Raw genomic sequence first — 27,169 nt, 5'->3', positions numbered from 1 at the left:
GCGATGACCTAATTATTTCGAATAACGAATTTTAAAGGAGGCCGGCTATATCTTAAGGGTTGAAAGGAGCGCAAGTGCAGAAAGACGAATATAAAAATTTTCTGCTATAACGAATCGAGGACAATAATTATTTCGAATGAAAGAATGGTAAATAAGTTTCTTCTTCGAGTAACGAATTTTAAAAGAAGCTGGCAATATTTTAAGGGTTGAAAAGAGCAGAAGTGCAGAAAGAGAAATATCAAAATTTTCCCCTATAATTAAACGAGAATAATACTAATTCAGAATAAAAAATAATAACGTAAAATAACGCTGCTATACACAGTGTTTCTACTTTTTCTCAGTCAAACTTTGTTAATACATTTTATAAATAGTTCAAGCGATGAAAATTCATAAAAAAGAATGAAGTACGATGGGAACGATTGAAACTCGTTAAAACAGTACAAGATACGAAGTTCGTAGAATAATAAATTTACCATGTTCCGCCTATTTTTAAATGGAGCAGCAATTAATTATGTTGATCGATGATTTATTCTTATCTCAGGACGTATTAGTATAAGGTGAGCTAAGGTAAGCACTATCGAATGAGTCGACGACCAGAGTAATTACTTGCCACTAACGTTCCATTTCAAAATGTCGGCCGCTCCCACTAATAGAAGATTGATATCCGTAGAAAAAACAGAAAAAAGCGAAATTCTCAGCTCGTACCGTTTTTAAACGTTGCTCTTACCATCTGAACGCGAATATCTTAAAATTCGCGTCGAGTAGAATATTTTTTTATTTTTTTTTTTTTCTAAAATCTGAGAAGAGTACGACTCGTATACCGGTAACGGCGGACCCTGTAAAACGTCTTGGAGCGAAGTTAATAAGGTTTAATTACGGAAAAGTACCGCACCGGTTGGCAATCGTAATAGTTGAGCACCGTGCACGAGAGCACGAGGTGAATTCACGTGTCGCTAAGCCAACAGCACTTGCTATGATTCTGACAGAAGTGCAGCGACCATAACAGAATAGGGGGGAAAAATTCTGGTGTACCAGCCACGAACGCCGTCGATTCACTTCCAACCTTTCATTCCGCCTTGCCTTTTGCTCCCGGTAAAATTCAGGAACGTCGCTTCTAAATTAACGCGAATCGACGCGAAACGTTGCCGAGGATATTTATCATTCGAAAGACGATAAGAGGGGAAAAGGAGAACGAAGAAGCGACCTGTTTTACCTCGTTTTCCAACTTTTTTTTTCAATTCGAAGAGGAGAACAACAGCGATACTTTTTTAATTGGCTGTTCGATGCTTAACAGCGTGATCGTAGAATAAAATGATATAAAAATGTAGAATAAAAATGCGGCATTTAACTTTGAACCGTAATTAAAATGATAGCGAAGCTAATGTAGATTGGAAAACTTCCTTATTTCCCTGTTCGAGATAATTTAGCGATTAGATATTTAGAGCTTCTACAGGATTCCTCGTAACTTTCGCACAAATTGAAATTTTTTAAATAAAATCGACTTCACGTGTTCCAATCTAATGTACAAACTTTTCTCAACACTCTACATCCCGAAAGAACAAAAGTTTCCAAAGGCTATCTCGGTGTGACTTGTTGATAACATTGAAACGTAATATACAAGTTGCATTTCCTGCATAAAAATAATCTTTATTACGGCTATTACAGTTCCTGTTTATCACACCTGAGCCATAATCCACGCCACAAGGATGACTCAACATTCCAACGAGAGGTATTAAGTTATTCCTATCATCGACTGTGTATTTACTGCGTCAAATAGAATCAACCAGCTGGAAACTGATCTTTCCACCGTTAACTCTGATCCGTTCTTCCGTTCGACTCTACACTTAAGGTTTTCGGGTCTTTCCTGACCCAAGGACCTTATGTGTGACAATTTATGTTACCAGCACGTCGTACAAACCTAGATGATAAACTTTTAATAGCTATTTACATGTTTTTCTCAGGGGGCCATAAGAAAATCTTCATTGTTCTAAGCATAGTATTACATATATCACGCTTATTATTATAAACTAACGTCTAGTTGGCTATGATGTTCGAAATTTTTAGCTCACGATATTCGTTTTATTTCAATTATCCTAAAAATTTGAGGTCCTCCGGTCACGCGGGGAGAGCTGCGGACGTCATACAAAGTTCCCGCGGCTCTCCCCAGCGCGCCCGGCGAGGACCACCGCGGGGGTTTTAGTGGGTAAGAATCCCACACTACCCCGGGGGAGGCGGGGTGTCTTTGGAAGATCTCCCCCGCGTAACCAAAAGAAAAAGGTCCTCCGGTCACTCGTGACCACCGTGGCCCCATTGAGGAAACAATCTGCGGTCACAGGTGACGACGGTCAACGTGTTAAGGGAACCTAAATTTGATAACAGCAAAAGTTATAAAGAGAAATGAAGTAATGGGTGAAAAAAAAACCCGAGGACCGTACTAAGATCACCGTCAGATCCTTTCACGTTGGAGTATCCGTCCCGAATCACCTCAACTTCGCGTTTCCGTTCAAGGTGCAAGTTTCGTGGCGCGTAAAGCTATTCGTTTCGACGTACATACAGATGTAGTTGGACACTTACGGAGAGCATGTACTGATAAAGAACATTTCCAAGTCCCATACGTTGCTTCGACTCGTGCACGTAGAAGTCCAAAACGCATCGAGGCTTCAGCTGATAATGAGCGCCCAACTCGTCGAACATGAAGAGGTTCTTCGATCCAGTCTTCAAAAGTCCCACCACGCTGCCCAGTCCGCTGTAAAATCGAAGCAAGGTTGTAACATTATGCGACGATGATTCACGGTTTGCGGTCCACGCGATCCAAGCGTCGTTAGACGTAGATAGAGCTTTGCCGCATCTGCTTCGCGGACCAGTGACTCAAAGAACTTCGTGACAGAGCTGTGAGAACTGGATCCACGGTGTTCGTCATAGTGCCGTTTTCGTGCCCGTGTATTCACAGGGACATTGTTCCAAATAGCAAAGGTAAAGGGTTAACGCTATGCAGGTGACAATGGTTTTCTTGTCGGAGCTGTGACGAGCAAACTTTTTCTTGCTACAGGGCAAAATTTGGAGATTTGATGATCTGTAGAAGTCGCTGCAACCGCAACTTTGAACAATCTAGTTTATTAATGATTTCTCTAATAAATTTCTTTCGTTGACAATTTAAAAATTAGTAATTCATAGGGTGGAAGTTTTTGTTTTGGAATATTTCTGATCGTACTATACTATAACTGTATCGTGTTAAATATAAAAACTGGAGATTTTAGCTGATTGAAGTTAGATTGCTTATCAGTGTTGCAGAGAATCCTCGACGGACGTATCTCGTGCTCTTTTGCAATTTATATTGTTAATAGAAACGTAGCACGATTTTCGAATACTACGAAAAGAATTATAGGTAGAATTATACTTTTATTTATTATCAAACAGACAGAGATTGAATTTTTTAATTATATCACTTTCTTCCAAATTTTAAGAATAATTAGTTTGCAGTAGGTATGTTTGCAGTTTTATGAAATGATCGAATTCGAATTAATTGTGTATTATTTATCATTTTATATAAATATCTTTGTATTTTGCAATGTTATGAAATATACCATACTTCTATTTCGCACATTTCCAGGTGAAATGATTGGCAAAATGATTAGATTCTTTTAAGATAAAACGTGAGATAAGATTATCCGATATGTCAAGTGCTTTACACGTTTGATAAAATTCTACGATATTCAGAAAGTACATACACTACCGGCCAAAAGTTTCGAATCACCTCCCACTTTTCATCGATATTAAGTCTGCTGCTAATATTTTATAGATTCGAAGTTTATCTCAATTCTACATTTATCAATTCATCTCATATCAATTGACTCGAATGATAAAAAATTCTCAAAGTTCCTGACCTTTTTCTGGAAATTTTCGTGTAAATTGCAATGCTCGGTGATTCCAAACTTTTGGCCGGTAGTGTATTTCGAAATGAAAAATTTTCGTCGGCTAGAGTGATATTGTATTTTTGGGATTCGTTAAATTCTCGCTCAATATTCACACTTTCTTGGCAGGCCGACCGTTTCATACGCGGCAATCGGATAAAACGAGAAAGGTCCAAAAAGTGAAACACGCGAGGGAGAAATTTACAGCGCGATTACTATAATTTTCTCATACTTGAAATCATACCTCAGGAAAAATAAACACACTTTCGCCGTCGTACAGTGGAGAAATAATTAGTGAAACTCTTATAAAAAAGAATAAACCGTTCTTCTATAAAAATTAATTAATATAAAAACAATCGCGATATTAACTTTTATCCGCAGCGTACAATCTCGGCGTTAAATTCTTCGAGCAACTATTCAAGAAATGCCGCAATAATGATCAAGACTTTCCTAGGAAAAACTCCACATAATGAAGCATCATTTTCTAGCAATTACGGTCCACAATGTTTCCAACATCGATGGAAATAATCGAGATCTGAAAAAGTTCGCACGCGATGTGTACTTATCTCGTTTCCTCATCTGCCGCCCGTATATCTACCATCGGACATTATTATAATTCAACGTGTAACCCAAGGCAGGTCGATTGTATCACGGTTAAACCCGCTTCGTCATGAAGATGGGAATTCGAGCGCCTACTTTCAGTAATTAATAGTATACACACATCGGGATAGAATGGCGTGAGCAGTATCTTTAGAACTTTATCAGCCTCCCATTGTTTCGAAACGTGCATAACAATACTAATAACAATTTTTAGCGAGGACGGTGGTAGCGGGAAACAGGATAGAGCGAACGTGAAACGCTTCGTTTGTACACATAGAGTGTCTCTAAATTGATACAGAGTATTCAGTGGGACGAAAAAAAATTCGTATGATCTCTGTTAATCCCTTGACTTATGATTTGTTTTGTTGACTATACGTCTAACTTAGTATTATCAGGTAAAGAAAGCTTATGTACGACGGATTAATGACATCTGCTAACCTTCAGTCTTATAAATTAAAACCTAACCTAAAAAACCTAAAAGTAAAACTCTGTAAATTAAAACCTAACCTAAAAAACGTAAAAATTAAAATCTAACGTACGATTGCTGACATTTGCTAATCCTCGATCTTGTAAATTAGAACCTAACCTAGAAAACCTGAAAATTAAAACCTAACTAGTGTGGGTCGTCCTTAGAAGGACTCAGGGTGCCTCAGCTTTGTAGCTTATACCCCTATCAGACCAGGTTTCTACTTTCCATCGAAACCACCAACCGAAGAACAAGCCGGAGAATGAGCGAGGACGCCCGACCATGCTCGAACTCCAACTTGGCGGTAAGGATTTTTGCTGTTGGACTTTTACAATTTTTAGACGTTAGTAAGGATGGAACTAACGTCTGTGTGAAATTTCAGCCCGATAAAACCAACAGCACGGCTTTTCCAGAGACGGATGTGAAGCGGTCACCCATCTTCTTACGGAACGCCGCCCAGTGCATCTTGACTTCTGAAAATTAAAACCTAACCTAAAAACTTAACTGAAAATTAATTTTGAAATTTTACCGACGGTATTTACGTGACTCGCCAATTTCCGTGACAAGCTGATGTCACTTGCACGTGATAAATCGCGCAAAATTGCATAGTTTGCATGTATAATGCAAATTATATGCAAACTCTTATTATACCGAGCAAAAAGAAAAAGAAATCACTAAAAATATAGATATTTAAACGGTGGAAAATGTTAAAATCCTGCATTATTCATAACTCCGTAAATTTACCGACTGATAAACAAATTACTGTCTCGTTTGATTAAGTAGTTTTTTTCTACCGCACCTCGTAAATTCGTGTTTCAGAAAGCTACACAACGACGACCGTTTGTTTATCAATTTGCTATGCCAGTTTGCTTGCGGGACGCGGTAAATCTTGGAATTTTTACGTCTTTTCACAAGTGCTCCTTGGTAAAAAGCATTCTTGGACATACGTGTTTGGACGAAGTTCTTTCATTTGTTCGAGATTTATCGAGTGTGTTGTGTGAATTTGCCAGCAAAGGATTTAAGGCACACGCTGTATATACGTCGTGGAAGGATTCTGCGAGGATGGGAAAAGCTAGATTTCCGCAGAGAAGGCGACACCAGACATATCGATCCACCGACCATTTTGCACGCTACGAAACCCCTTATCCTGGGAAATACAGCCTCCTATCCGCTCGGTTCAGGTTGCGCTTTTCGAGAGGGTATTCGTCGTTTACCCACGCTTTTGCGGAAGCAATTAGATCGAGCAATTTACCCAAGCACGAATATTTCACGTTTCGAAGCAACCCTTTTCATCTGGCTACGATAATTACACATTTCGGCTCGTTCCTCTGCGTCACTTTTGCAGGTAAATCGCCACCCTTTGCCGGAATTAAATACATTCGTTCCTTTTGTTCGTTCGAAAAGAATTGAACGACACGAAAAAATAAGGAAGTGGAAGATTAAGGTTATTTGCTGAGGATTTTCTCGTTCAGCGGATAAGATTTAAGATATCAGAGAATAAAAATGCTAAACTTGATTATAGCGATAATAATAATTTTCAAGTGACTGGGAAGTATTTTTTGGCGAATTTTATGAATTAGAAAATAATGAAAAATGTTTGTCTGGAGAATTGGAAATTTTTAAGGATTAACCTGAGTCCAAGAATTTTTTTGACGAATTTCATAAGTTAGAAAATTATGAAAAATGTTTGTCTGGAGAATTGAAATTTCCAAGAGTTGACCTAAATCTAAGAATTTTTTTGACGAATTTCATAAGTTAGAAAATTATGAAAAATGTTTGTCTGGAGAACTGAAATTTCCAAGGATTAACCTAAATCTAACGATTAATTTAAAGAACTTACTTGTTTGCTTCGTTGTCCACTAATAAATAAACTATATGGTCCGTATCTCGAAGTTTTAGGGAGCTGGTTATCGGCTTGTTCAGGCCTTGGGCCCTGGCAGAAGCCTCGCCCATGTCGTCGAGAACTCTGGTCAATTGCCTCTGGCACTCGCTGAAACAAAGATTTCATATATACATGTATATTTCTGAAATTTACAACACGAACACACAGAGAACAGCTACCTTCTTCCCTTAATTAGCAACTTTCTTACAAAGTTCATTCGTTGCACGGCAGAAGATGAAGTAGCGTACTAATAACGCGAGAAAAGGCGGTATAATTAAGACATTAATTCCGGAAAGTTTTGAAGTTGGAAAGAAAAAGGAACCCGCTAGTAATTCGACCCCGATTTCGATGTTATTCATTTCAACGTTGTCGTAACTTGTAAGCTGCGGTTTACAACTGAAATAGCACGAAACAACTGCTCCACTTTCGACTTTCTTCTCTCTCTCCTCTCTTCTCCTTTTTTTCCCGCGTAATCGCTTTATTTCGTTACCTCCAGCGAAACAGGACTGTTCTTTTTCCTTTCGCTGCATAATTCCCCATTCCTTCTGTCAGGTTTTGCATTTTTTTCTCCCTTTTCTTCCCAATGGTTCAGAGTGTTTTAGAAAGTTGACGCGTAATTTAAAACGTAATCTCAGTGGGGTGTACTTGTTGTTTCGAGGAATCGGATAACTAATTAGCGATTATCGCAAGAATCGCGTATAAGTTTGTCAATTTTTATCCGACGGCTGATAAACGTGGAATGCTTATGCGGCGAAATCGAATTCGTGAAATCGCCAAGTGGCTCATTTTCGAGAATACGTCGAACGATTTTCACGGAATCGACTGTCACTAAGCACAGGGGATAATCAAATTTCCATTTCTCGTTCTACTTACGGTTGACCCCCAACCCCGCAGGAGAAAGCAGATTATTTATCGGCGAAAGGTAATTTTGGAGTATTGTCAACAAATTTGCAACCGCTTCGGATTATCTTTCTTCCGCATCATTTTGCAAAATTCGCTGTTGGCAGCGGGCCAAATTATGGCAATAATAATATCCCTATTTTCTACTGCCAACAATTAGAATGGTACCAATAATGTTGGACCAATTTTAAATGCGCCACTATCGTCGATTTTTAATATACATAAATTATGCATCGTCCTTTCGATGGTAAAGATGGGAAATTCAAAAATTAATTTTCCCAAGGAGAAAATCGAAAATTTAAGTTTTCAGAAGAGAAAATGAAAAATTTAATTTCTCGAAGTCCGCTTTGTCGATTAGTGTAAAATCACCTTTGCACTGAATCTATCCACTAATTAAAAACTGAATATAAATAATAATATATGTATTTTTTCGAAAAATTTAAGTTTTCTCAGTTGCACAATTTCACAATTAGGACAACGATATGAGCGAGTAAATACACAAGTCTTATGGTTTCCAGGGAAGCACAATATGGCGGCAATAGTTTTCTCACAGATGGACGTACAGACAATGTCCGAAGATCAACGTTCAGTTTATTCCAGACAAATGCAGCGGAACAAAAAATCTCGAAGTGAAAAATATGAACATACGTACATTTATTCTAAAACTCACAATTTCTGAGATATTCGGTTTTATCCGTCCAATTACTCGCATTACGAAACACGTTTGAAGTGTCGACCAAGTAATAAGCTTAGCTTACGTAACTTTTCAAGAGGGTGCAACACAGATTTCTGAGATATGTTCCATATAGAGCGAAGTATTGCATGGTTACTTGTAATTATAAGTACGAACCTGCTCGTGCAATTACTCGATACAACGTTATTAGAAAAACTTCCAAGTTACTTCTTATCATACAAGGTTATTAGTTTCTGTATCAGGTGACCGCAACATTTTAGTAATGTCAATCATTTTGGTACCCTGAGATTCTTTTAATTTGAAGTTTGATAACATTTCTCGTTGAAAAAGATAAAGAAGATAATTAAAAAAGAAAATATTTTCATAATATCAACTTCCACGATTTTAATACAGTACGATTCTTTCAATTTCAAGTTTGATAACATTTCTTGTTAAAAAGAACAGAAGATAATTAAAAGGAAATTTTGATAATATTAACCCTTTGCACTCCAAATTTGCAGAGACTTTTCAGAGAAATTTACTTTGGAGAAATGTACAATTCAGACTTTTTTCATACTATTTTATATTATCAAAATAATGCAAATTAACACAAGAGGTACAAATAAATAAATTCGTAAACACTAAAAATCCTTTTCTTTTTCGAGGCAAAACTTTAGCTTTCCACAAGTTTCACTGTTAATCTTATCAAAAAATGCTCGAAGTGCAAAGGGTTAACTTCCACGATTTTAGTATCGTAAGATTCTTTCAATTTGAAATTTGTATCATTTCTCGTTGAAAAGAAGGCAATTAAAAACAAAGTTCTCCCCTAATATTAACGAAGTCCACTTTTCGAAATTCTTCCAATTTCAGTATCGAAGCACGTGTGCTTACCTCTTGATAAAGAAAAATTTCAACAAATCTAATTTGACGGAGTTAATCACTTCGGTTACCGGGCGGCTCAATTATAATTACAAGGGAGCAACACCTGCTGCAATTTTTACACTGTTACGAGTGCAAGTACCATGTAACGAGAATAATAAAAATCGATCATTCTCGTACATCTGTTGCAACGACCGTTCTCATTTGCAAAATACTTGCGCGGAGTTCGCGATTACACGCACTGTTCCCCGGTTTCATCACGCAAATTACAACACAATAGGCTCGTTGAAGACCTTTTCCTTCGAACGTGACGATTCGTAAATCGATTGCATAATCCGATTATACATCGATCGAACGAAATTAGCATCTGACTCAACAGAACTCGTCGCATACTGCGTTCTGCGTGGCCAAAGCTCCAGGAAACTGGAGAACGAGGCCGAAATACAGCTGCACCACGATCCACATGTCGATTTACCGAAAATTCATATTTGCACCCGTAGGTATATCTCGTTCGTGACACAGGGCTATACGCATTACTCTCGGTTATGTCAGTTATTATAAAGTATTACCGGCGGCGAAATCGATCATTATATCGTACAACGTAAGGTGAGTTAATGTGTTACAAGATCCGACCCAATTCCACCACTGGAATCGAGCCAATATACGCTGTTTTGCAATGCAAATGTCGCTCGATTGTACCTAACAGCGCAATGTCGGGACATTGAAACGAACTATGATGGATCATCGGGCGCCACGTGATCCCTCGAATCTCTCGCGGAAGCTACCGCGTGTCCGCGAGGACGCGTTTAAGCGGCTCTGGAATAAAGCTTTTTCAGCGATCGATCACGCCGAGGGAGTTGCAAAGTTGGAGAAATATGAGAAAAAGGGTTGACGAATCTGTAGATCCTCGGTTGAGCGATGATTTCCTCCAGAAGTATTATAGGGGTTTGTGTATTTTAAAAAAGTGCCGTTTAAGTCGAATTATTTAGGAAATAATATTAATCTTAGGAAATTATTTTTATTTGAGAAGAGAGAAATTCTGATAATTAACCCTTTCACTGCTGCTGGAGCCTGTAGGCGCTTTGAATGTTTTCTACTGTGCTTTCGGAGACCTTTGGCACGCTTTAACCTTAATTGCTTACCTTTGCCCACTTTCGTCTTAATTTAATGAAATGATAAACTTTCAAATTGAAATTTAAAATTTTAAAAAATTTTAAAGTAAAAGATCTTTTCCCATAGAACACTGAAACCTGCCGCAAGGGGTTAAAATTCGTATCCTCAGGCAGTACTTCTTTATATATTTCAGTTCGAACAAATAGGAATTTCTCAGCGTTAAAAACCTATGCAAATTACAATATTGAACTATTATATGCAAACTCTATGTTTACACGGTGTGTCTTAAGACGATTCATCGCGACTGACAGTAAGCATCAGTCGCAGCAATTGCTTTTCAGTTACCTTGAGAGTTTCCAACCGTTTCGATTATCAGTTACAATATAAAAAATTACGCAATATTTCACGCTGTCAGGTATATTTACGTGTAACTTTGTCACAAAGCTGGAATTCTCATGTTCACTTGTACCTCATACTCCCGCATTTTATCCGGAAAAACCGGAAACACTCTGTATATCGAATTCGCGTCCCGGAATATGCGAAGTGGCTTCGAGCAAATACGAAATGTTTCCCCTTTGCAAATGTACCCAAGTCAAGGAACCCATTAAAATACTTTCTTGCAAACAAAGCTGAACGAGTGACGGTAATGACGTTCGATCCGCGAGAAATTTCGATCCTCTTTATCGAAAACGCTGAACGTGCTCGCGCGTATTAAAGGCTGTCGTTGACATTTTATAGACGACATTTCATCGTATCGAGTGCACAACTCGTATCAATTAAGCCTTCGATCCGTGTCCGGTAAGTAGACGATCCTCGCTTCGAAACCAGTAAAACGTGAAACACGCGACGAACAGCGAAATAGAAGGAAAAATTCGAGCAAACCAGATGCAAATTTTGCAAAGTGGTCTCAAAGCGAGAAGGAGAGAAAGAATATCGTTCGCGTGAATATTCATCGAAATGGGTGAATTATTACGGCGATACGCGACGCGAAACCATAGGAGAACGTTTCCTTTTTTTAAATTAACATGAAAACACGAAACCAGCGGAAATCGTTCTCGACTATTAAGTGAATTTAACTTGAATTAAATTTGAAAAATCACACAAAATGTCGTTAATTTATGTGAAGATTATTCAAATAATGTAAGCGTGAACACGTGGATTAACAGTCTGCCTCAGATTTAAACGATACCGATGAAATATTTTCACTGTTGAGCGAGACTCGATGATTTTCCCGTGGATTCGTTAGAGACTACGATTACAAGTACTTGTTACTTTGCTGACATAACATACTTTGCTTGGACAATACGGGCGAGATTTAAATTGGTATGATAAAGTGTCGTGCGATGACGAAGAGGTCGGTAACCCCATAGTTTTAACTACGCGGAACCTAATTACACAGGATTTACGTTGAGCAACTTATCATCCTTTGTTCGCACATTTTTATTTCAAACATTTCAGACATTTGACGTCACTCAGCGAGTTAGCCAAATTATGAAAATTTCGTGTTTTTATTATCCTCCATTATTACACCGAGAAGGTTGAATTTTTGAAAAGAGTTGGATCGAACTTCTTTTGAGAAAAATGATCAATCTTCGATAAAGTTAAGTTCGATTTAATATTAAGAAGGGAAAGTAACTGGGAAAGTTGAAGTAAGGAAAAGTACTTGTAAGGAAAATATGGCTCGTTAGATGAATCGTTTAGCGCATCTACATTTTAACATAGTTACGTTATGATTTATCACATTCACGTTTCACGTTCTAAGGAATATGTATTCTCCAAGTTATGTGGGTTAATATTATGGACGATCCTAGCAGGTGAAATATTACAAGTTCGACGAAGGATCAAGGTGATCAAGGAAGTCGATTTATCGCTCGTTCTCGTTCGATGGATCGCGTGGATGTTACTTGCTCTCTTTGCCATAATAATTCATCATACGCGAGGTATAGAAGCTGAAGAATTTAGAAAGTATTTTTTCTATACTGATTAATAAACAAATTTCATTCGTTTACGTTCATTCTCTAGAACTTGAAAATCGACGGGGAAAGAATGAAAAATGTTTTATAGCGTAGGAAATTCAAAATTCTAAGTATCTTCCAAGTGGAACATTTTAGAATTTTATTTCGAGTATGAAATCAAAATTGTATTCGAGTTGAATCGTTGGAAATTCGCGAGATTTCCAGTTAAATTACCCCAGAGTCGTTGTGCTTAATTCAAATCTCCTGAAGATCGTGGAACCTAGAACCGTATTAACCCAGGTTAATCAAATCGCGAATTAGATCATCCCTAAGTCATGGCTACGCGAATTGAAACACCCCAAGGCTGTGAAACCTGTTTCAGACTACTACGAGATCATGAGACTCACCTTGGATCACTTCAGTGGTCATGGTGGTTGGTGGCAAGTCTCACAACACTGAGGTCATGGATGACAGGAACTTACAACCTTCACGTGATTCGATTCAAGGACTAACGACCCCTTACCTATGCTGCCAATCACAATTCCAACCCATGATTTTGATAGTATACAAGGCAACATCCTTAATGCACCATCTATGGCATCTACAGTTTTAGGGATGACATAAGGATCTACAATTCTGGTACTGTAACAGATATACAGTATGTAACAAGAGTTCTTGTACTCTGAGTTTAATGGTTTATTGGTGATGGACATGGAAGACGGTAAAAACATGATAACTTCATAATTTGGCCAACTTGATGAGTGATGTGAAATACCTGAAATGTTTAAAATTAGAAAAAATATACTCAGATGGTAAATGACAGTTTTTTGCAGTCTAAGTCTGTAGTACCATCCGCAACCATTCAGTGTTGACTTAGAAATTTATTTACATTTATGTATAAATTTACAGCTTGGATTGTTCCAAAGTTACTCTTAGCATCGCACTATTTTAAAAGAGAATATTGGCATTTTTGTCAGTATTCTTAGCTATACCTAAAACATTGAGATCTCCAATATCACTTATCTGACTTTGCGACCTACATTATCCACTTTAAACCCAAAATAACATCAACCTTAAGTCACCTCAAGTCACTTTCAAACAAAGAAAGGACCTACACCATGGGACTGGCTCATCTGAAAACCTACAATCCTTACTCATAGCGCCACCCACAACCTCTGAGCAGTTTAACATGGAAATTTACAATCCTTGGTTCTCCATTTTATATACTTTCAAATTCAATACATTTCACTGAAGATTGATTGCGATTCGACGAGTCAGTGATATCTGACATTTAAAATAAATCTACCAGCCTACTCGACGGTATTATTCTTCAATCTGTGTACATTCTGTACACAGTTGAAGGAAATAGAAGAAACGGTTCCTATTATCTTTCCCATCAGAATGGTACAGGGGGAACAGGGCGAATAACCGCGGCACTATTTCATCATAAGACTTCCGTGAACGTAAGCTAGTCACCGTTCAAGAATGTAAACGTACAAACAGTACTTTACCATAAGAAAATCAGCTCTAATACAAAGTCAAGTCGTGCTCTAGTGGCACGTAAACAAGTGGTAACTAATTGAATAACTAATAACACACGTCAAATACGGAAGAGGTTCGAAGAAGTAGCTTGTACTATTTGTAATTAGAGACACGTGAGACCGATATTCGTCGGTGCGTTCAAGCACAAACGGATCGCTTAAAGGACCAGGTGTAATTTGTTTTCGAGCGCATTATTTTCAGCTGCCCGGTAACCCTGTTCTGAACGCCCACGCCACGGGACAATAAAGCGATCGTGGAGACTCGGAGACACAAAGCGCGTGAAACCGGACTGTTTTCTCTATTAAATACAATGCGTACCGAAGGAATTACTCTTGAATAAGTACAGAGGATTTCTAAAAAGATTTACAGAAAGAGTTAAAGAATCCTGCATCGTGGAATAAAATTTCTTGTAACAATATGTGAAATTTAAATGTTACTTGTGACGAACGGTACGGTGAGAAATGGTACTAACGATGAATGTAGCAAAGAAGTAAGACAAAATTTGAATTAATCGTATTAAATGATTTCCGTTACAATTGTGTTTTTCTTGTATTCTTTAACTTCCACGAATCTATAATGTTCGTACAGGAAACCAATGTAATTCAAGTTAACGTGTTCACATTATCTATGTACGTCATCTGTAACGTAATCATCGTATAAGTTTCCTCAAATATTCCTTGTGCAACGGTTGCGTGCAGACGAAAAAAAGCAAGCCATACAAACCGGCAACGTTCATAGGCTTATTACATGCACGCCGCCCAATGGAATGTTAGTTACATAGATGTGCGCAGTGGTCGGGCAACTTCACATTTGAAAATATTAGCGGCATTAGGGGCCAATCAGAAGGCAACTGGCCAGTTTCCCGGAGTCAATACGGGGCAAACAGCTCTCACCTACACAACTATGCGGCAACATTACGCATTTCACGACGATCGAAGTAACGTTGGACTACTCTTAATAGATAAAACAAAGAATTGCTTTCAATCTGGAAAAAACGTTCGACAATGCTTAAGTGCTATTTTCATCGCGATATTAATGTGCAACTAATGCTTGCTTGTTAGGTTAATCACTGTAATATGTTTTTTCAATGTATAGTAATTTATTGATGTATGTAAACAGAGCAGAAGAAACGGCATAATATAGATTATGTGAGATTTAATGATTACTGACGAGAGCTAGAGTTATTCAATTAAACGAATGATTGTTTAATTGCAAATATATCGCTAACTGTAAATTAATGAATTATTTATATTTCCTGTTTCCCCTTTATTATATAAATGTATCTGTATTAAGATAATAATTTTTATGAATTTGATTCTTGTGAATCTTTATATTTTTATGAAATCTACATATCTTATACCGAAAGTAAATATTGAACAATTTCTTAAGAATAAAGGTAAGAGAATCGATGTAAAGAATAACAATGTTAACGTATACCACGTTGCAAAAATTTCTTGCATGGAAATATCCTCCAAGAATTCGAGCCACGCCAACGCGTGTATGTCTGTTTTATTGACATTTACTTTCGCCATCGATTTACCGGTAATATCGGCCAATGTGACAGTGTCAATGTGCTTGGAACGTGTTGGATACAGTTTATTTACGTCGCACCAGGGAGAGAGAACCAATTATGTTCCGGGAAGTCATCCAGACGCAAGAATGACTTCAAATGACTATGCCGGGTGTCATCGACGCCAAGTGAAAGTACACCGTGCATGTTCCATATTACGATATAACCTTGAAGATGACGACCGCGATAAATAACCTCTTACGATGTATCGATTTTTCTCACTACCACGATATGACGTTCTTGTTCGCGGAATAATTTGAAAAAATTTCTCACACAATCGATGCATAAGCAGATACTTATTGCTTACTTTTTTTTGTTGCATACCTAATACGTAAGATTTTTTCAAAGGAACGAGGAAGTTTATTGTAAATTAGGTAAATAAGGATAAAATGGCAAAAAAGAGACTGAGGTACTTACTTTAATTCACGACGATCACCTCTGAAGTCTTCTGGAATGAGGGTATGCGTGACCTTGTTGATATATCTGGGTAAGAGTTTATTTACGTTGAACTTGAACTCCATCTCGGCGATGGATTTTTCACTGGTGTCGATTTCGCAGATTTCCACGCGTAAATACGTTCAACGTACGGTCCTTAACCTTATCGACGCTCCTGTCACTTCACCCGACCTACCACCTTCCAGTTTTTTTTCGAAACCGCCTTGATTGTCGTGAATACAGCGGTCAATGGCATCCACCGAGCAACTTCACTGCGTGTTTTCCGGGGGAATTACGATGCTTTAATAACTTCGTGGCTATGCCGGATCGTTCGCGTCACAACGAAACGTGCCCAAATCACTGAACGATTTGATCGTTTCCTGTCTGTCACGCTCGCTGTCACACGAATCCCCTCGTTGTCACGTGGTTCTACGCTATGAGTACTTCTATTTTTGTTTCTTGATGTCACAGCCTCGTGTTCCTTGTATACTTCATCTACAACAAAGTCTACCTATTTATTCTTCCAATAATGTGATAGCATTCAACCTGCTTGACACGACGGGCAGCACTCTGCACGAGACGACGCAGTCTCCTCAAATCGATCAGTCTTACACAGACGCCTAACTTACTTCGCGGTTCGTGACCGACTGATATCCATAACTTCCGCGACGTCGCTTTTTCACTCAGCGACTATGTTGTGAGAGAAGTTAGGTGATATGCACAGCTGTATCTTTGGTAATTTGACAACTAACCGTTATGATAGTAAAGCGCGTCGAAGTATTCGGAAAGTTTGAGAAAAGTAACCGTTTTTGAGGAATGATTAAGGCCTAAAGATATTCGAAGACACGGTTAAGAAGAGAAATTTAATAAACACACGGCGTTTCACCTAACGATTCACTAGAAGTCTCACAGTTTACTGGCGAGCGGTACGTTCAATTTTTTCCTGAAAGCCGCGAGTCGCGCCGAGGTGCGCACGCATCCTACGGCCGCGAAGCGTAACGATACAGTATGGCGCATGCGCCAAGATTCTTCTTTTTCGCAAAAAATTATGAGAATAATATTTATCGAATTATTATAATAATATGATAAGAATTCGTAGTATTCTGCACTGGCATACGATTGAAAAATTTAGAAAATGACTAATTAAACATGCAGATTATTTATCAAGTGTTCTGTATTTTTGAAGAATGTAATTGCATTATAAAAGGTGCTACTTTTTGACATACCTACTACGTCATCGTTTTACTGTTCTAAAATTACGTTAATGACATTGAATTATTTCATGTTTATCAAGATATTTTTATCTGCTGTTTTACAAAATAACTCTTCTTACGAACACCAGATGTCGATAAAACACCATCAGTTTAGGGTCGGCACAAAATATTGCAGACTTCAGGCGTAAAGTACTGAATCGATGAAAGTTAAACTTTATTTTTGTAGCAATTAAATACTAAATTCAACAAGAATAAAACAAGTTATCGATAAAAGATAAAGAAAATAAGGACATAGATGCAAATACTTTTTTGTATAAAATTCATAGTTAATTCTCGAAAACGACACAGTAAAAATAAAACTTTATGACACAACAATACTTTATGCACTTATTTAAACGTAAAAAAAAATATCTAAACTTTCCTAAATTTATGCATATTACAGTATCATAAAACATAATTCTTCTTTTACGCTTCTTAAAATAAAGATAAGTGGGAGATAAAGATGCTTCTAACGAAAGACATACAATCTCTATATATTTCAAATATACATATGTATAATAGTTCTACCTCTATAATTATGGATTATTAACATGTATTTTTTGCATTTATACGATACTATAATAATCATAACCATTAAATGTTGCTACTACTTCTCATGATAGTTGCACGTTCACTAACCGACTAAGGTGGTACATCATGTAAATTTGCGCGCGCATCTATGGTGATGAACATGGTGGTACATAGTTGTATACGACAACTGGTCCGTCTAATATGATGTCATAAAGTAAATGTACTTAGAAATCAAGGTACCGTATTAGCTTAACAGCAACACGAAGACGGAGACTTGTTGAGCTCAAATTGGAGAATTAAATTCAAGGGGACCTACGTCTTAAAAATAAATATGTTGTAACGAATGTTTACAATAGGCATTCCTCCGATTTAATTTTAAGGGTTGCGTTACAGTAACATAAACATAGAAATGACCATTTATATAGATTGGCGTTCGTACTATTGAAATTTATTAATTTTGCAAACACTTAAGTGGTAAGAAAAACTATGGAATCGTATACAACAAAGTGAATGCAATGAACGCCAATTACAAGGATAATAGTGGTATAGTAGAATAGTTGGCACCTGTCCAAGTTAAATTGCAAGATCGTAGACTGGCACCGGATACAATATACCGTACGTCGCAATTAATTGTATTCGACGGCGGCTTTACATACGACAAAGATTGTCAAAGGAAGGGAATTTTTACGGTAAATAAAAGCGTGACAGCATTTCTCAATACAATTTCAAGGTTTTTCATCTATTACGTGAACTTATTCGTTTTTATTTGGAAAATATACAAGAAAAAAAAAACCCGTATTGAAGTAGAAAGTAGAATAAAGAAAAAAGAAGACGTATGTTTTTAATGTAGATACTATACTATACTCTGCACAAGATTCTATTGAGCAATTATTTACGAACACTTGTTACCACCTGTAAATAGTGAATCAAATTTAGCTACTATTAATAGATATATGTTCACGCAATCAGTGACCTGTTAATTATTACTATATTACCTGTCTAATAATATAATAAGTTATTCACCGGACAAGTTTTTTTCGAGGTTCTTTTCTCCCTGGACGACCCTGACGGGAAGGATGCGCGTAAAGCATCATCTTTGGTGATCACCTCCCAGAAGCTGAGCGGGAAAGATATTTTATAAAGCACGCCTGCACATATCGCCGATACGTGATTCGTTTGTGAACTGCTTGTTAATAGGCCCCGTAAGCACCTCGTGTTCCATTACACCTATATAAACTACTACTAGTCATCAGCGAGGGTTTAGTTGACCGATTACTTTAATCGCGTGTGCAGAGCTGTTTGTTTTATTTCATGTCACAAAGGATTATGATATCTCTATGGTGTTCCTAAAGGTGAGATCAAATTCTGCGAAGCTTCGCAAAATAACGTGCTTAAATCGAATTTGAAGGATACACAATTTAAAGAAAAGGGTAAATTTAATTCACAATTTATCTAATCCCGGCAAATAATGTTTATTTTAAATGCGTTCCTTTTTTTTTTTCTTTTTAGTCAACGAATCTCTGGAATCTTGTGTATAGTGGTGACAAATCGGAAATATTTTTCGCATGTAGTCACGTGTGCTTTTTGAATACTATTAATGCGCACGCATGTTTTATAAAATATGCTTTTGTATTCCGCACTTGTGGTACTAGAGGTACGAAAGGTATAAATAGTTTACGTGTTGATAAGTGTTAACGGTTACATTGTTAATAAGTGATAATATACGCATAGGTAAATAAAGCGGGGAATAATAAATAAAGCATCTGTTGGGGATGAAAAGTTTTACGTGACTCTCGATATAATATACACGTCAATTTCACAATATCTATGTATATGACGTCTTCTAAACACATTACTGGACTTTGAGCAAATCTTGAGTGATCCACACGAATCTGGTGGGAGCAGCTGCTTAAATAGCCTGAATCTTTATGGGTACGCCAGAGTTCGATGCGGGGACACTAAAAATTTTGTCGAAAGTGCTCCGATCGGTTGATAATATAAGACATTGGATATTTTAGGAAATATGGTTGTTTCAGCTCGACAGATAGTAAGTGATAAAAAAGAAATCTTTCGAACATGGCTACAGTGATTAAAACAACGTACACTTCAATTTTGCGTATTTTATGGGAAATTTAAATTACGAAGCAACTGAAAAAAGAAATTTAAGAAATCACGTTTCATACAAGGATAATAATTCAGACAGTCAGTCATTTTCAGTTGCTATTACTGTTGTTATTATCCAAAATTTACTTATGGTCAGCGAACCTTGTTCTTTTATAGGGAAACATTATTATTCGAATGGCATATGCGAGTGATCGATAGCACGTTCCAATGAACCAATTAATAGAAGATCCACCATGAATAGTTGATGAATGAACCAACTATAAAAAAAAGTTTATTTTTACTATTTTTTAAATAGTTTCAAAGCCAACCGTGAAATTTTTCTCCTTTCCTGCGTGCAATATAATTCACACCACCGTCGTGTGTTAAAAAATTTATTAATTAAAACAAAAAAGTACTCGAGTGATAGTCTATCATTACGAACCTCGTGCCTTCTGCTATTTTAAGAACGTTTCAACTAGACAATAACCAGACGCACTAACGATCACAAAGCAGACTCCCTGTCTGATAAAAAGTGTTTCAAAAAGAGCAGGGAAAACGTGTATTTACTTCCAAGACACCGGTTAGGTGTGCTAACAAATTAGACTTTTTTTAGTCCACCAGTCAAAACAAAAAATCTGACGTTAACAGAAGCAAATTAACTACAGTGTGATAATAAAAACAATGGTAACAACGTTTTAAAAAATGTTCACGCATCATATTTCTTTCTGAGAAAAATGATAAAAATATTTTTAAAACGTTCACATTCAACATTTTCCAAATTCTACGAAATTTATTTATACAATTTAATACGTGTTTCTTTAATCGTGTAAAACGAATAAAAGCGTGATAAAAATTGACGAAGTAACGCGTATTACTTTTGTTTTTGTCAGTGGGATCAAACGCCAGGTGGGGTGTGGGTCTACCTCGTCGTTTTGGCCAGCATTTATATTCTGTACATTCTGAAGAGTTACATCAGGAGCGTCATACTCGTGTACCGTCTAAATGGCCCGAAAACCGTACCGATACTTGGAAATGCACAATGCGTTCTCAATGATAATTGTAAGTAGTCTATATAACACGTTAGAACACTGCATAAATAATACATCAGAGTATTAATATTATTATAAATTAAATAGATTTTGAAAAAAATGATGTTTCAAATGATCGTTTCAGTGCTTCATAGATTGGCATACGAGAATCAGGATTATGGACGTATCATCAGGATATGGTTGACTGGATTACCATACGTGCTGCTTGTACAACCGGAAGACATCCAAGTGGTCCTCAGCAGTATGAAGCACACGCGCAAGATATTTTTCTACAAGTTACTCGACAATTTCCTCGGGAAAGGCTTAATCACGAAAGACGCGGAAACTTGGCGAATTCACCGGAAATTCTTGCAGCCCGCTTTTCATCTTCATATTCTCGAGAAATTCACTAGTACATTCGCGGAATGCGCGGATCATTTGATGAATGAGTTTCTTGAAAAGAATAACCACGAGATCAATATCACCAGTTTTATCAATGATTCCGTTTACGATATTTTGAGTGGTAAGTAGATGTACATTTTTGTAAATTTTTAAATTGGATTCCTCTAATTTCATAAAATTTCCAGTTGAATCGCGAGATTTCAAGCTAAGTTACCTCGGAGTCGTTGCACTTAATTCAAGTCGAATCGCCCCAAGATCACGAAACCATTTTTTTGGACAATAAGAACGATCATTAAATTGATCAAATAACACTTTTTTGTAGGATTATCTTTTTATCGATTTGTAAAAATTGTTAGAGGTATAGAAAATTATTTTTGCGAAATATTTGACACGTTTTGAATTACACGCGATCGTTGCACTTTTTCGCAATTCATATTATTTGCGAATTAAGTATTCAGAAGCGTGGAATGTACATTTGAAAAGAAAGTGCTACTGCGTAAATTACCACTTATAAGTCGTATTATTTACAAAATTGTACACGTAAATGCATTCTGCGTAACAGAGTCAACATTTTACTTGTCTAAGTATTCGACGTTTTGCAATTCCTTTATCGAAATCGGTAAACTATTACAGACAGTTTACAGAATGTTTTCATTATGCTTATTTATTACATTGTTCATGCTCGATAATGTGCTTCGTAACAGATACTGCGTGAGTTAATTACGATCATGTAATAATATAATTAGAATCGAAGGATTTTCATATAATTGTTAATGATATAATTGAATCTTTTTTATTATCATTTTTATTATTTATTGTTAAAATTCCATAGCATGCAGTGTGTCGAATTTTAAGTCTATATTGCTCATTATAATTAATACTTCTAAATAAGAAGATGAAGCATTCGATTAAGTATTCATAGGAGACTTATGGCATTCTAAGAAAATAGAACATTCAGACGTCTTTTTATGCACTGCCAAGAAGCTTTTTGGTGTAAAAAGTACGTGACAAATTTATTATTCAGTACAGGAATACATACCTGCAAATGTTTTCTTCTGAACAGCCGATAAACGCTAACATTTGCAATATTAATTAGCATATGAAACAAATTTTCACTGATTTATTTTTTCAGTATTTTCGACGTTTCGTTAGTGAGAACTGCCTTACAATATTTAGAATAATTATTAACTGTTTGCAGAAACTGTTTTGGGAATAAGCCGAACAAGTCGACAGTCCGGCGAAATAGTGGATGACGATCTGCCTTTTCGAAAGTGAGAATTGAACAATATTTTTGTACTTTTCTTATCCTTGACACAACGACTTTGCTGCATTAACTACATGAACAAATACTACATCCTCAAAATTTTCTTTCAGAGGACAAATTATGCTTCTGTACCGGATGGTGAGGCCTTGGTTATTAATCGAGTGGATTTATCGATTGACGAAACACGGCAGACAAGAGGAGAGGCAACGAAAAGATCTTTTCGATACATGTTTCAGAATGATGAAAGAAAAACGGAACCTCTTGCGAAACAAAGATCCTACAGTCGTTGATGAAACGAAAGGGAAGAGAAAAATGTCTCTGTTAGAATATATGGTGGAAATCAACGAGAAGAATCCTTGCTTCACCGACAATGACATAGTTGAAGAGTGCTGCACGTTCATGTTAGCTGGACAAGATTCAGTTGGCACTGCAACTGCAATGACGATTTTTCTTCTGGCTAACCATCCAGAATGGCAGAACAAATGTATAGAGGAGCTTGATCAAATTTTCAACGACGATTCAAGATACCCCACGATAAATGATTTAAAAGAGATGAGATGTTTAGAGATGTGTATCAAAGAATCGCTTAGATTGTATCCTAGTGTACCACTGATAGCAAGGATACTAGGCGAAGATGTAAAAATCGGTATATTTTACTTCTTTCATTGCTGTAATATTAAGTTGGAATTATTGTACGACATTGTGCTATATTTTAGGGAAACACGTGATACCAGCAGGCTGTGGTGTGTTCATGTCGCCTTACAGCACACATCGTTTGCCATATCATTTTCCAGATCCTGAAGCGTTCAAGCCGGAACGTTTCGATCCAGATAATTCGGAAAAGAGGCATCCCTACGCTTATATCCCTTTCAGCGCTGGACCGAGAAATTGTATTGGTAATGATTGTCCTTTAAGAAGCTTCATAATATCGAAATGCACAATAACACATTAAATGATCGTTTGTTGTTTTTCCTTTTTTCTCTCAGGTTACAAATTTGCGATGTTGGAAATGAAGTCGTTGATTAGCGCAATTCTTAGAAGGTGCCGGTTACAGTCGATCCCTGGAAAAGAGGAAGTACGGCCGAAATTTAGAATGACGATCAGAGCGCAAGGTGGACTTTGGGTGAAAGTCGTTGCACGTGATCATACGACGAAAAATATCGTAGATTAAATGTAAATTATTTGTTTAATGCATTTGACTGTAAAAAGAATCTGTTAATTGCTTGAACTGCACTTCCAAATTTTTAATAATGTGACGCAAATAAGATTGCGCCCAAAACTATCGAAGGAACGAAATGCTTTAAAACAATTCTTTGTAATATAAAAATTACTTTTCACATTTTCGTTTTGACGCTAAATGTGAAATATAAGTACGAATGTTTATCTAATAAGTGTTAAATAAATGATTTTTTTAAAATGATTTTTAATGTGGACATGTATACTTCATCTACCTTGTAAAGATTAAATAGAAAATTTACTAGATCGAAAGAATCGAGAATAAGGATTATAATAAATACAGTGTCTTATGAAAATCAAGAATCATGATGTGTTGCACTTAAAAATCATGTTTTCTTTATTAATAAATAATATTCCGAAAATGTAATTATCAATTGTATTATTATTTAATTGACAATTATTTTAGATTTGAACCAGTTCATATTCTACGCCTTTGTATAGTGCAATACTCCTGAAGTTAACGCAAATTTGTGCTTGCATGTGTGATTGCGCATTAAATAGTACGTGACGTGGCTTAAAACTGTCAAACTGTAAAACGTAGAAGTGTGATTGTATTTATATAAACGTGTTTGTGCAACAGTTTATAACTGAATTAATAAAAAAAATAAATTAAGCTACGTTTGCTATGAAACAATCGTGAAACATGGCTTATATATCTAATGGTAATAAAGTTAACCTGAGTTAACATTGTGTAATTAAAACTTTTAAACATTTTGATGTATCATTAAAGCGTTTCTTAGGTATATACAATAACAATTATTAAATTTTTAGATGGATGTGTTATGCATAATACTCCATTGCATTTAAAAGTGTTCAGATTTTTTATGGGTATAGTCTACATGATCATTATGTTGTAAGTAACCTGAATCATTTCTTACATTTATTAAACATAAAGGATTAATATGGTAAATCCGTGTTGTACAGTTTTAAAACATTGGTCAATCCTGACGTCATTTATATTGATATAATATAATATAAAGGAAATTAATAGCAATATTATGTCTGTATATGTAGGCCACCACGTCCGCCAACACGTAGGTTAGGTAGACCTAACACAGGAGACACTGTAAACATTCCATTTGGAGGATGTAGAAGTTGTGCTGGATAAAATGAAATACATTTAAGAAACACAAGGATAAATTAATAATATTCTAACATTTTATGCACATAATTATTATAATTGTATTATATTAAAAAATTACATTATTTAACAACTTAGAATCCTCATTATGAAAAACTAATTAACAAAGTTCTGGCAGATAATTTTCTTAAACACATTGGATTACCTTTAAAAATATTAAGAATCAATAGAAATATATTACACATTATACAGTGACAAACAGAAGTAAAATTTTTGTTGTAAAATATTTGTATGTACACATACATTTAAACATAAATTAACAAGGATATGATATTATGTTAATTTTTGTGTATTTTTAGCAACATGTAAATGTATAACTGTAATATGTAAATACATAACTGCATATACATCCGCGTGAAATTAAAAATTCGTCCCTAGTATATCGAACTGCGAATACATAAATATTTTATATTATGTTGTTACTTGATTTTTGTAATAAGACCAGTTGCTATAGTTGTTCCTTCTACACGTAACATAACTCTACCCAACTGTTTGATATCCTTATATAATTCCATACAAACTGGATTTTGTGATATAATTTCAATAATAGCACTGGAATTTTTTGGTAAGCAACGCGGTTTTTTCTTTATCGTCTCACCAGTGGTTCTGTGAAGTTGCCTTACTAATTTTGTGATAACAGCAGGTTGGACTAAAGACTGCTGATGAATTACAACAGGAAGGCCTTTTATGATTGGTACTTTCACTGCAAATACAACTATATGTGCTTGAAAGCATGTAGTTACAGGAACTGGATTTTGAGGATTACAAATAATGTCTCCAATCCCAACATTCTGTTGTTCAATTCCTGATAATGTTACAGAAACATGATCTCCAGCAAATGCATTCGTTATAGATACTTCATCCATTTGTAAACCTGAAAGTTATTTTTGTAACTTTTATCAGAACATCTAAATATAGAAAGAAAAAATTATATAAGGTCAATATACCTTTAATCACTGCGACTTCATTTCTTGGCAATACTAAAACTTTATCACCTAAAGATACCATGCCTGTTTCGACATGCCCGGAAACACAAAATCCAGATCCTGTGCCTTTAAATATATCATTAACCGAAAAACGAAATGGTTTGTTTATAGGACGTTCGGGGCATTTGAAATTATCGATAATGTTGACTAATGTAGGTCCCGTATACCTGCATGAATTAACAACATTGATTAATACATTACTTTATGTTCTCAAGTATATTAAATATTCTAAATAATAATTATACCAATTAGATAAAGGTTCCTTAGGTTTCGCAACTATATTTTCGCCGGATAAACCGCTACAAGGGACAAAAGTAACATTATCTTTGAATCCTGCTTGTTTCAAGAATACTCTCATTTTGCTCACTATTTCATCAAACCTCTCTTTCGACCAGTCTACTGTATCTAATTTATTTATTACTACTGCTAATTGTAATACACCTAAAAAGTTATTTTTAAGTAAATTGTAATACATAAATTTTGTATAGACATTTATGAAATTTAATACCTAAAGAACGTAATAATAATGCATGTTCTCTAGTTTGACCTCCACTGTCAAAACCAGTTTCAAATTCTCCTCTAGTAGCATCTACAACTAACAAAGCTACATCAGCTTGAGTAGCACCAGTAATCATATTAGGTATGAAATCCTTATGTCCAGGTGCATCTAATAAAGTAATGGATTTCGTCTCTGTTTCAAATTTAGAATGACCAATATCCATTGTTATTCCACGTTCCCTATTGAAAGCACGTAGAAAAAACAAATTCAAAGCAATCAAATACATATGTAATGGTTTTACATTGAAAATTGTAATCACCGTTCTTCTCCTGTTTCATCAAGAACCCATGCATAAGCAAATGATTGTTTCCCTATTTTTTTGCTCTCCTGCTGGTATTTATGGATTAATCTTGGTGGAACTTGTCCTAGGTCACATAAAAGTCGTCCTAATAATGTACTTTTACCAGCATCTACGTGACCAACCACAACTAGATGTAACTGTTCTTTGCTATCTCCTCTTTTATCTTTATATATCTTTAAAACATCAACTTTTTCTTCATTAAGTTTTAGTTTAGGATCCATATCAGGTGTTTGATGTCCTGATACTGGAGACTGACATCGCGGACTGTTTGTGTTTGATGAAACTACTTTTTTCTCCTTTGAAACAATATTTTCTTTCCTCTTTATTTCTAGGCTATTATAATCAGAGTATGGACTTTGAGAACGGGGACTCTCAATATGAGAATTCAATACATCTGCATTCTCAGCTCCACTTAAATTAAAGCCCTTTACAACAGGTC

General features: G+C 36.1%; 4 protein-coding genes across 4 annotated transcripts in view; 2 read left to right on the top strand and 2 right to left on the bottom strand.

The window, feature by feature from the left end:
• LOC108570447 (alpha-tubulin N-acetyltransferase-like) overlaps positions 1–16,824 on the bottom strand; it is a 23,895-nt gene extending 7,071 nt beyond the window's left edge. Inside the window, exons 1-3 of the mRNA XM_017932310.1 lie at positions 15,909–16,824; positions 6,818–6,967; positions 2,575–2,746 (exon numbers count right to left, since the gene is read on the bottom strand). Coding sequence (XP_017787799.1) covers positions 2,575–2,746; positions 6,818–6,967; positions 15,909–16,012 — 426 coding nt within the window. The 5' untranslated portion in view covers positions 16,013–16,824. The remainder of the gene's footprint in view (positions 1–2,574; positions 2,747–6,817; positions 6,968–15,908) is intronic.
• Positions 16,825–19,683: 2,859 nt separating this feature from the next.
• LOC108570431 (probable cytochrome P450 4aa1) lies at positions 19,684–23,678 on the top strand. The gene is made up of 7 exons (XM_017932290.1): positions 19,684–19,757; positions 20,704–20,872; positions 20,987–21,364; positions 22,442–22,514; positions 22,618–23,153; positions 23,224–23,403; positions 23,494–23,678. The coding sequence occupies exons 1-7, from the start codon at positions 19,734–19,736 to the stop codon at positions 23,676–23,678; spliced, it is 1,545 nt and encodes a 514-aa protein (XP_017787779.1). The 5' UTR covers positions 19,684–19,733.
• Positions 23,679–24,330: 652 nt separating this feature from the next.
• Positions 24,331–24,892, top strand: LOC108570428. Its single transcript, XM_017932289.1, has 4 exons — positions 24,331–24,405; positions 24,515–24,596; positions 24,668–24,692; positions 24,735–24,892. The coding sequence occupies exons 1-4, from the start codon at positions 24,387–24,389 to the stop codon at positions 24,849–24,851; spliced, it is 243 nt and encodes an 80-aa protein (XP_017787778.1). The 5' UTR covers positions 24,331–24,386; the 3' UTR covers positions 24,852–24,892.
• Positions 24,893–25,241: 349 nt separating this feature from the next.
• Positions 25,242–27,169, bottom strand: part of LOC108570427 (HBS1-like protein) — a 4,651-nt gene continuing 2,723 nt past the window's right edge. Inside the window, exons 6-10 of the mRNA XM_017932288.1 lie at positions 26,689–27,167; positions 26,379–26,608; positions 26,116–26,311; positions 25,832–26,037; positions 25,242–25,758 (exon numbers count right to left, since the gene is read on the bottom strand). Coding sequence (XP_017787777.1) covers positions 25,304–25,758; positions 25,832–26,037; positions 26,116–26,311; positions 26,379–26,608; positions 26,689–27,167 — 1,566 coding nt within the window. The 3' untranslated portion in view covers positions 25,242–25,303. The remainder of the gene's footprint in view (positions 25,759–25,831; positions 26,038–26,115; positions 26,312–26,378; positions 26,609–26,688; positions 27,168–27,169) is intronic.

This window comes from Habropoda laboriosa, unplaced genomic scaffold (assembly GCF_001263275.1).
Source record: "Habropoda laboriosa isolate 0110345459 unplaced genomic scaffold, ASM126327v1 scaffold84, whole genome shotgun sequence".
Lineage (NCBI taxonomy): Eukaryota > Metazoa > Arthropoda > Insecta > Hymenoptera > Apidae > Habropoda > Habropoda laboriosa.
The sequence above is the reverse complement of the archived record's forward strand: the minus strand, read 5'-3'. Positions and strand labels throughout refer to the sequence as shown.

What these genes read in the sequence shown, in the direction of transcription:
- LOC108570431 (XM_017932290.1), top strand. Translation starts at nt 19,734, where the DNA reads ATGGTTGTTTCAGCTCGACAGATA. An exon ending in CGTTTACGATATTTTGAGTG is followed by an intron (nt 21,365 to 22,441) that starts GTAAGTAGATGT and finishes AACTGTTTGCAG; the next exon opens with AAACTGTTTTGGGAATAAGC. An exon ending in AGGCGAAGATGTAAAAATCG is followed by an intron (nt 23,154 to 23,223) that starts GTATATTTTACT and finishes GCTATATTTTAG; the next exon opens with GGAAACACGTGATACCAGCA.
- LOC108570428 (XM_017932289.1), top strand. An exon ending in GTCTACATGATCATTATGTT is followed by an intron (nt 24,597 to 24,667) that starts GTAAGTAACCTG and finishes CGTGTTGTACAG; the next exon opens with TTTTAAAACATTGGTCAATC. An exon ending in AAACATTGGTCAATCCTGAC is followed by an intron (nt 24,693 to 24,734) that starts GTCATTTATATT and finishes GGAAATTAATAG; the next exon opens with CAATATTATGTCTGTATATG.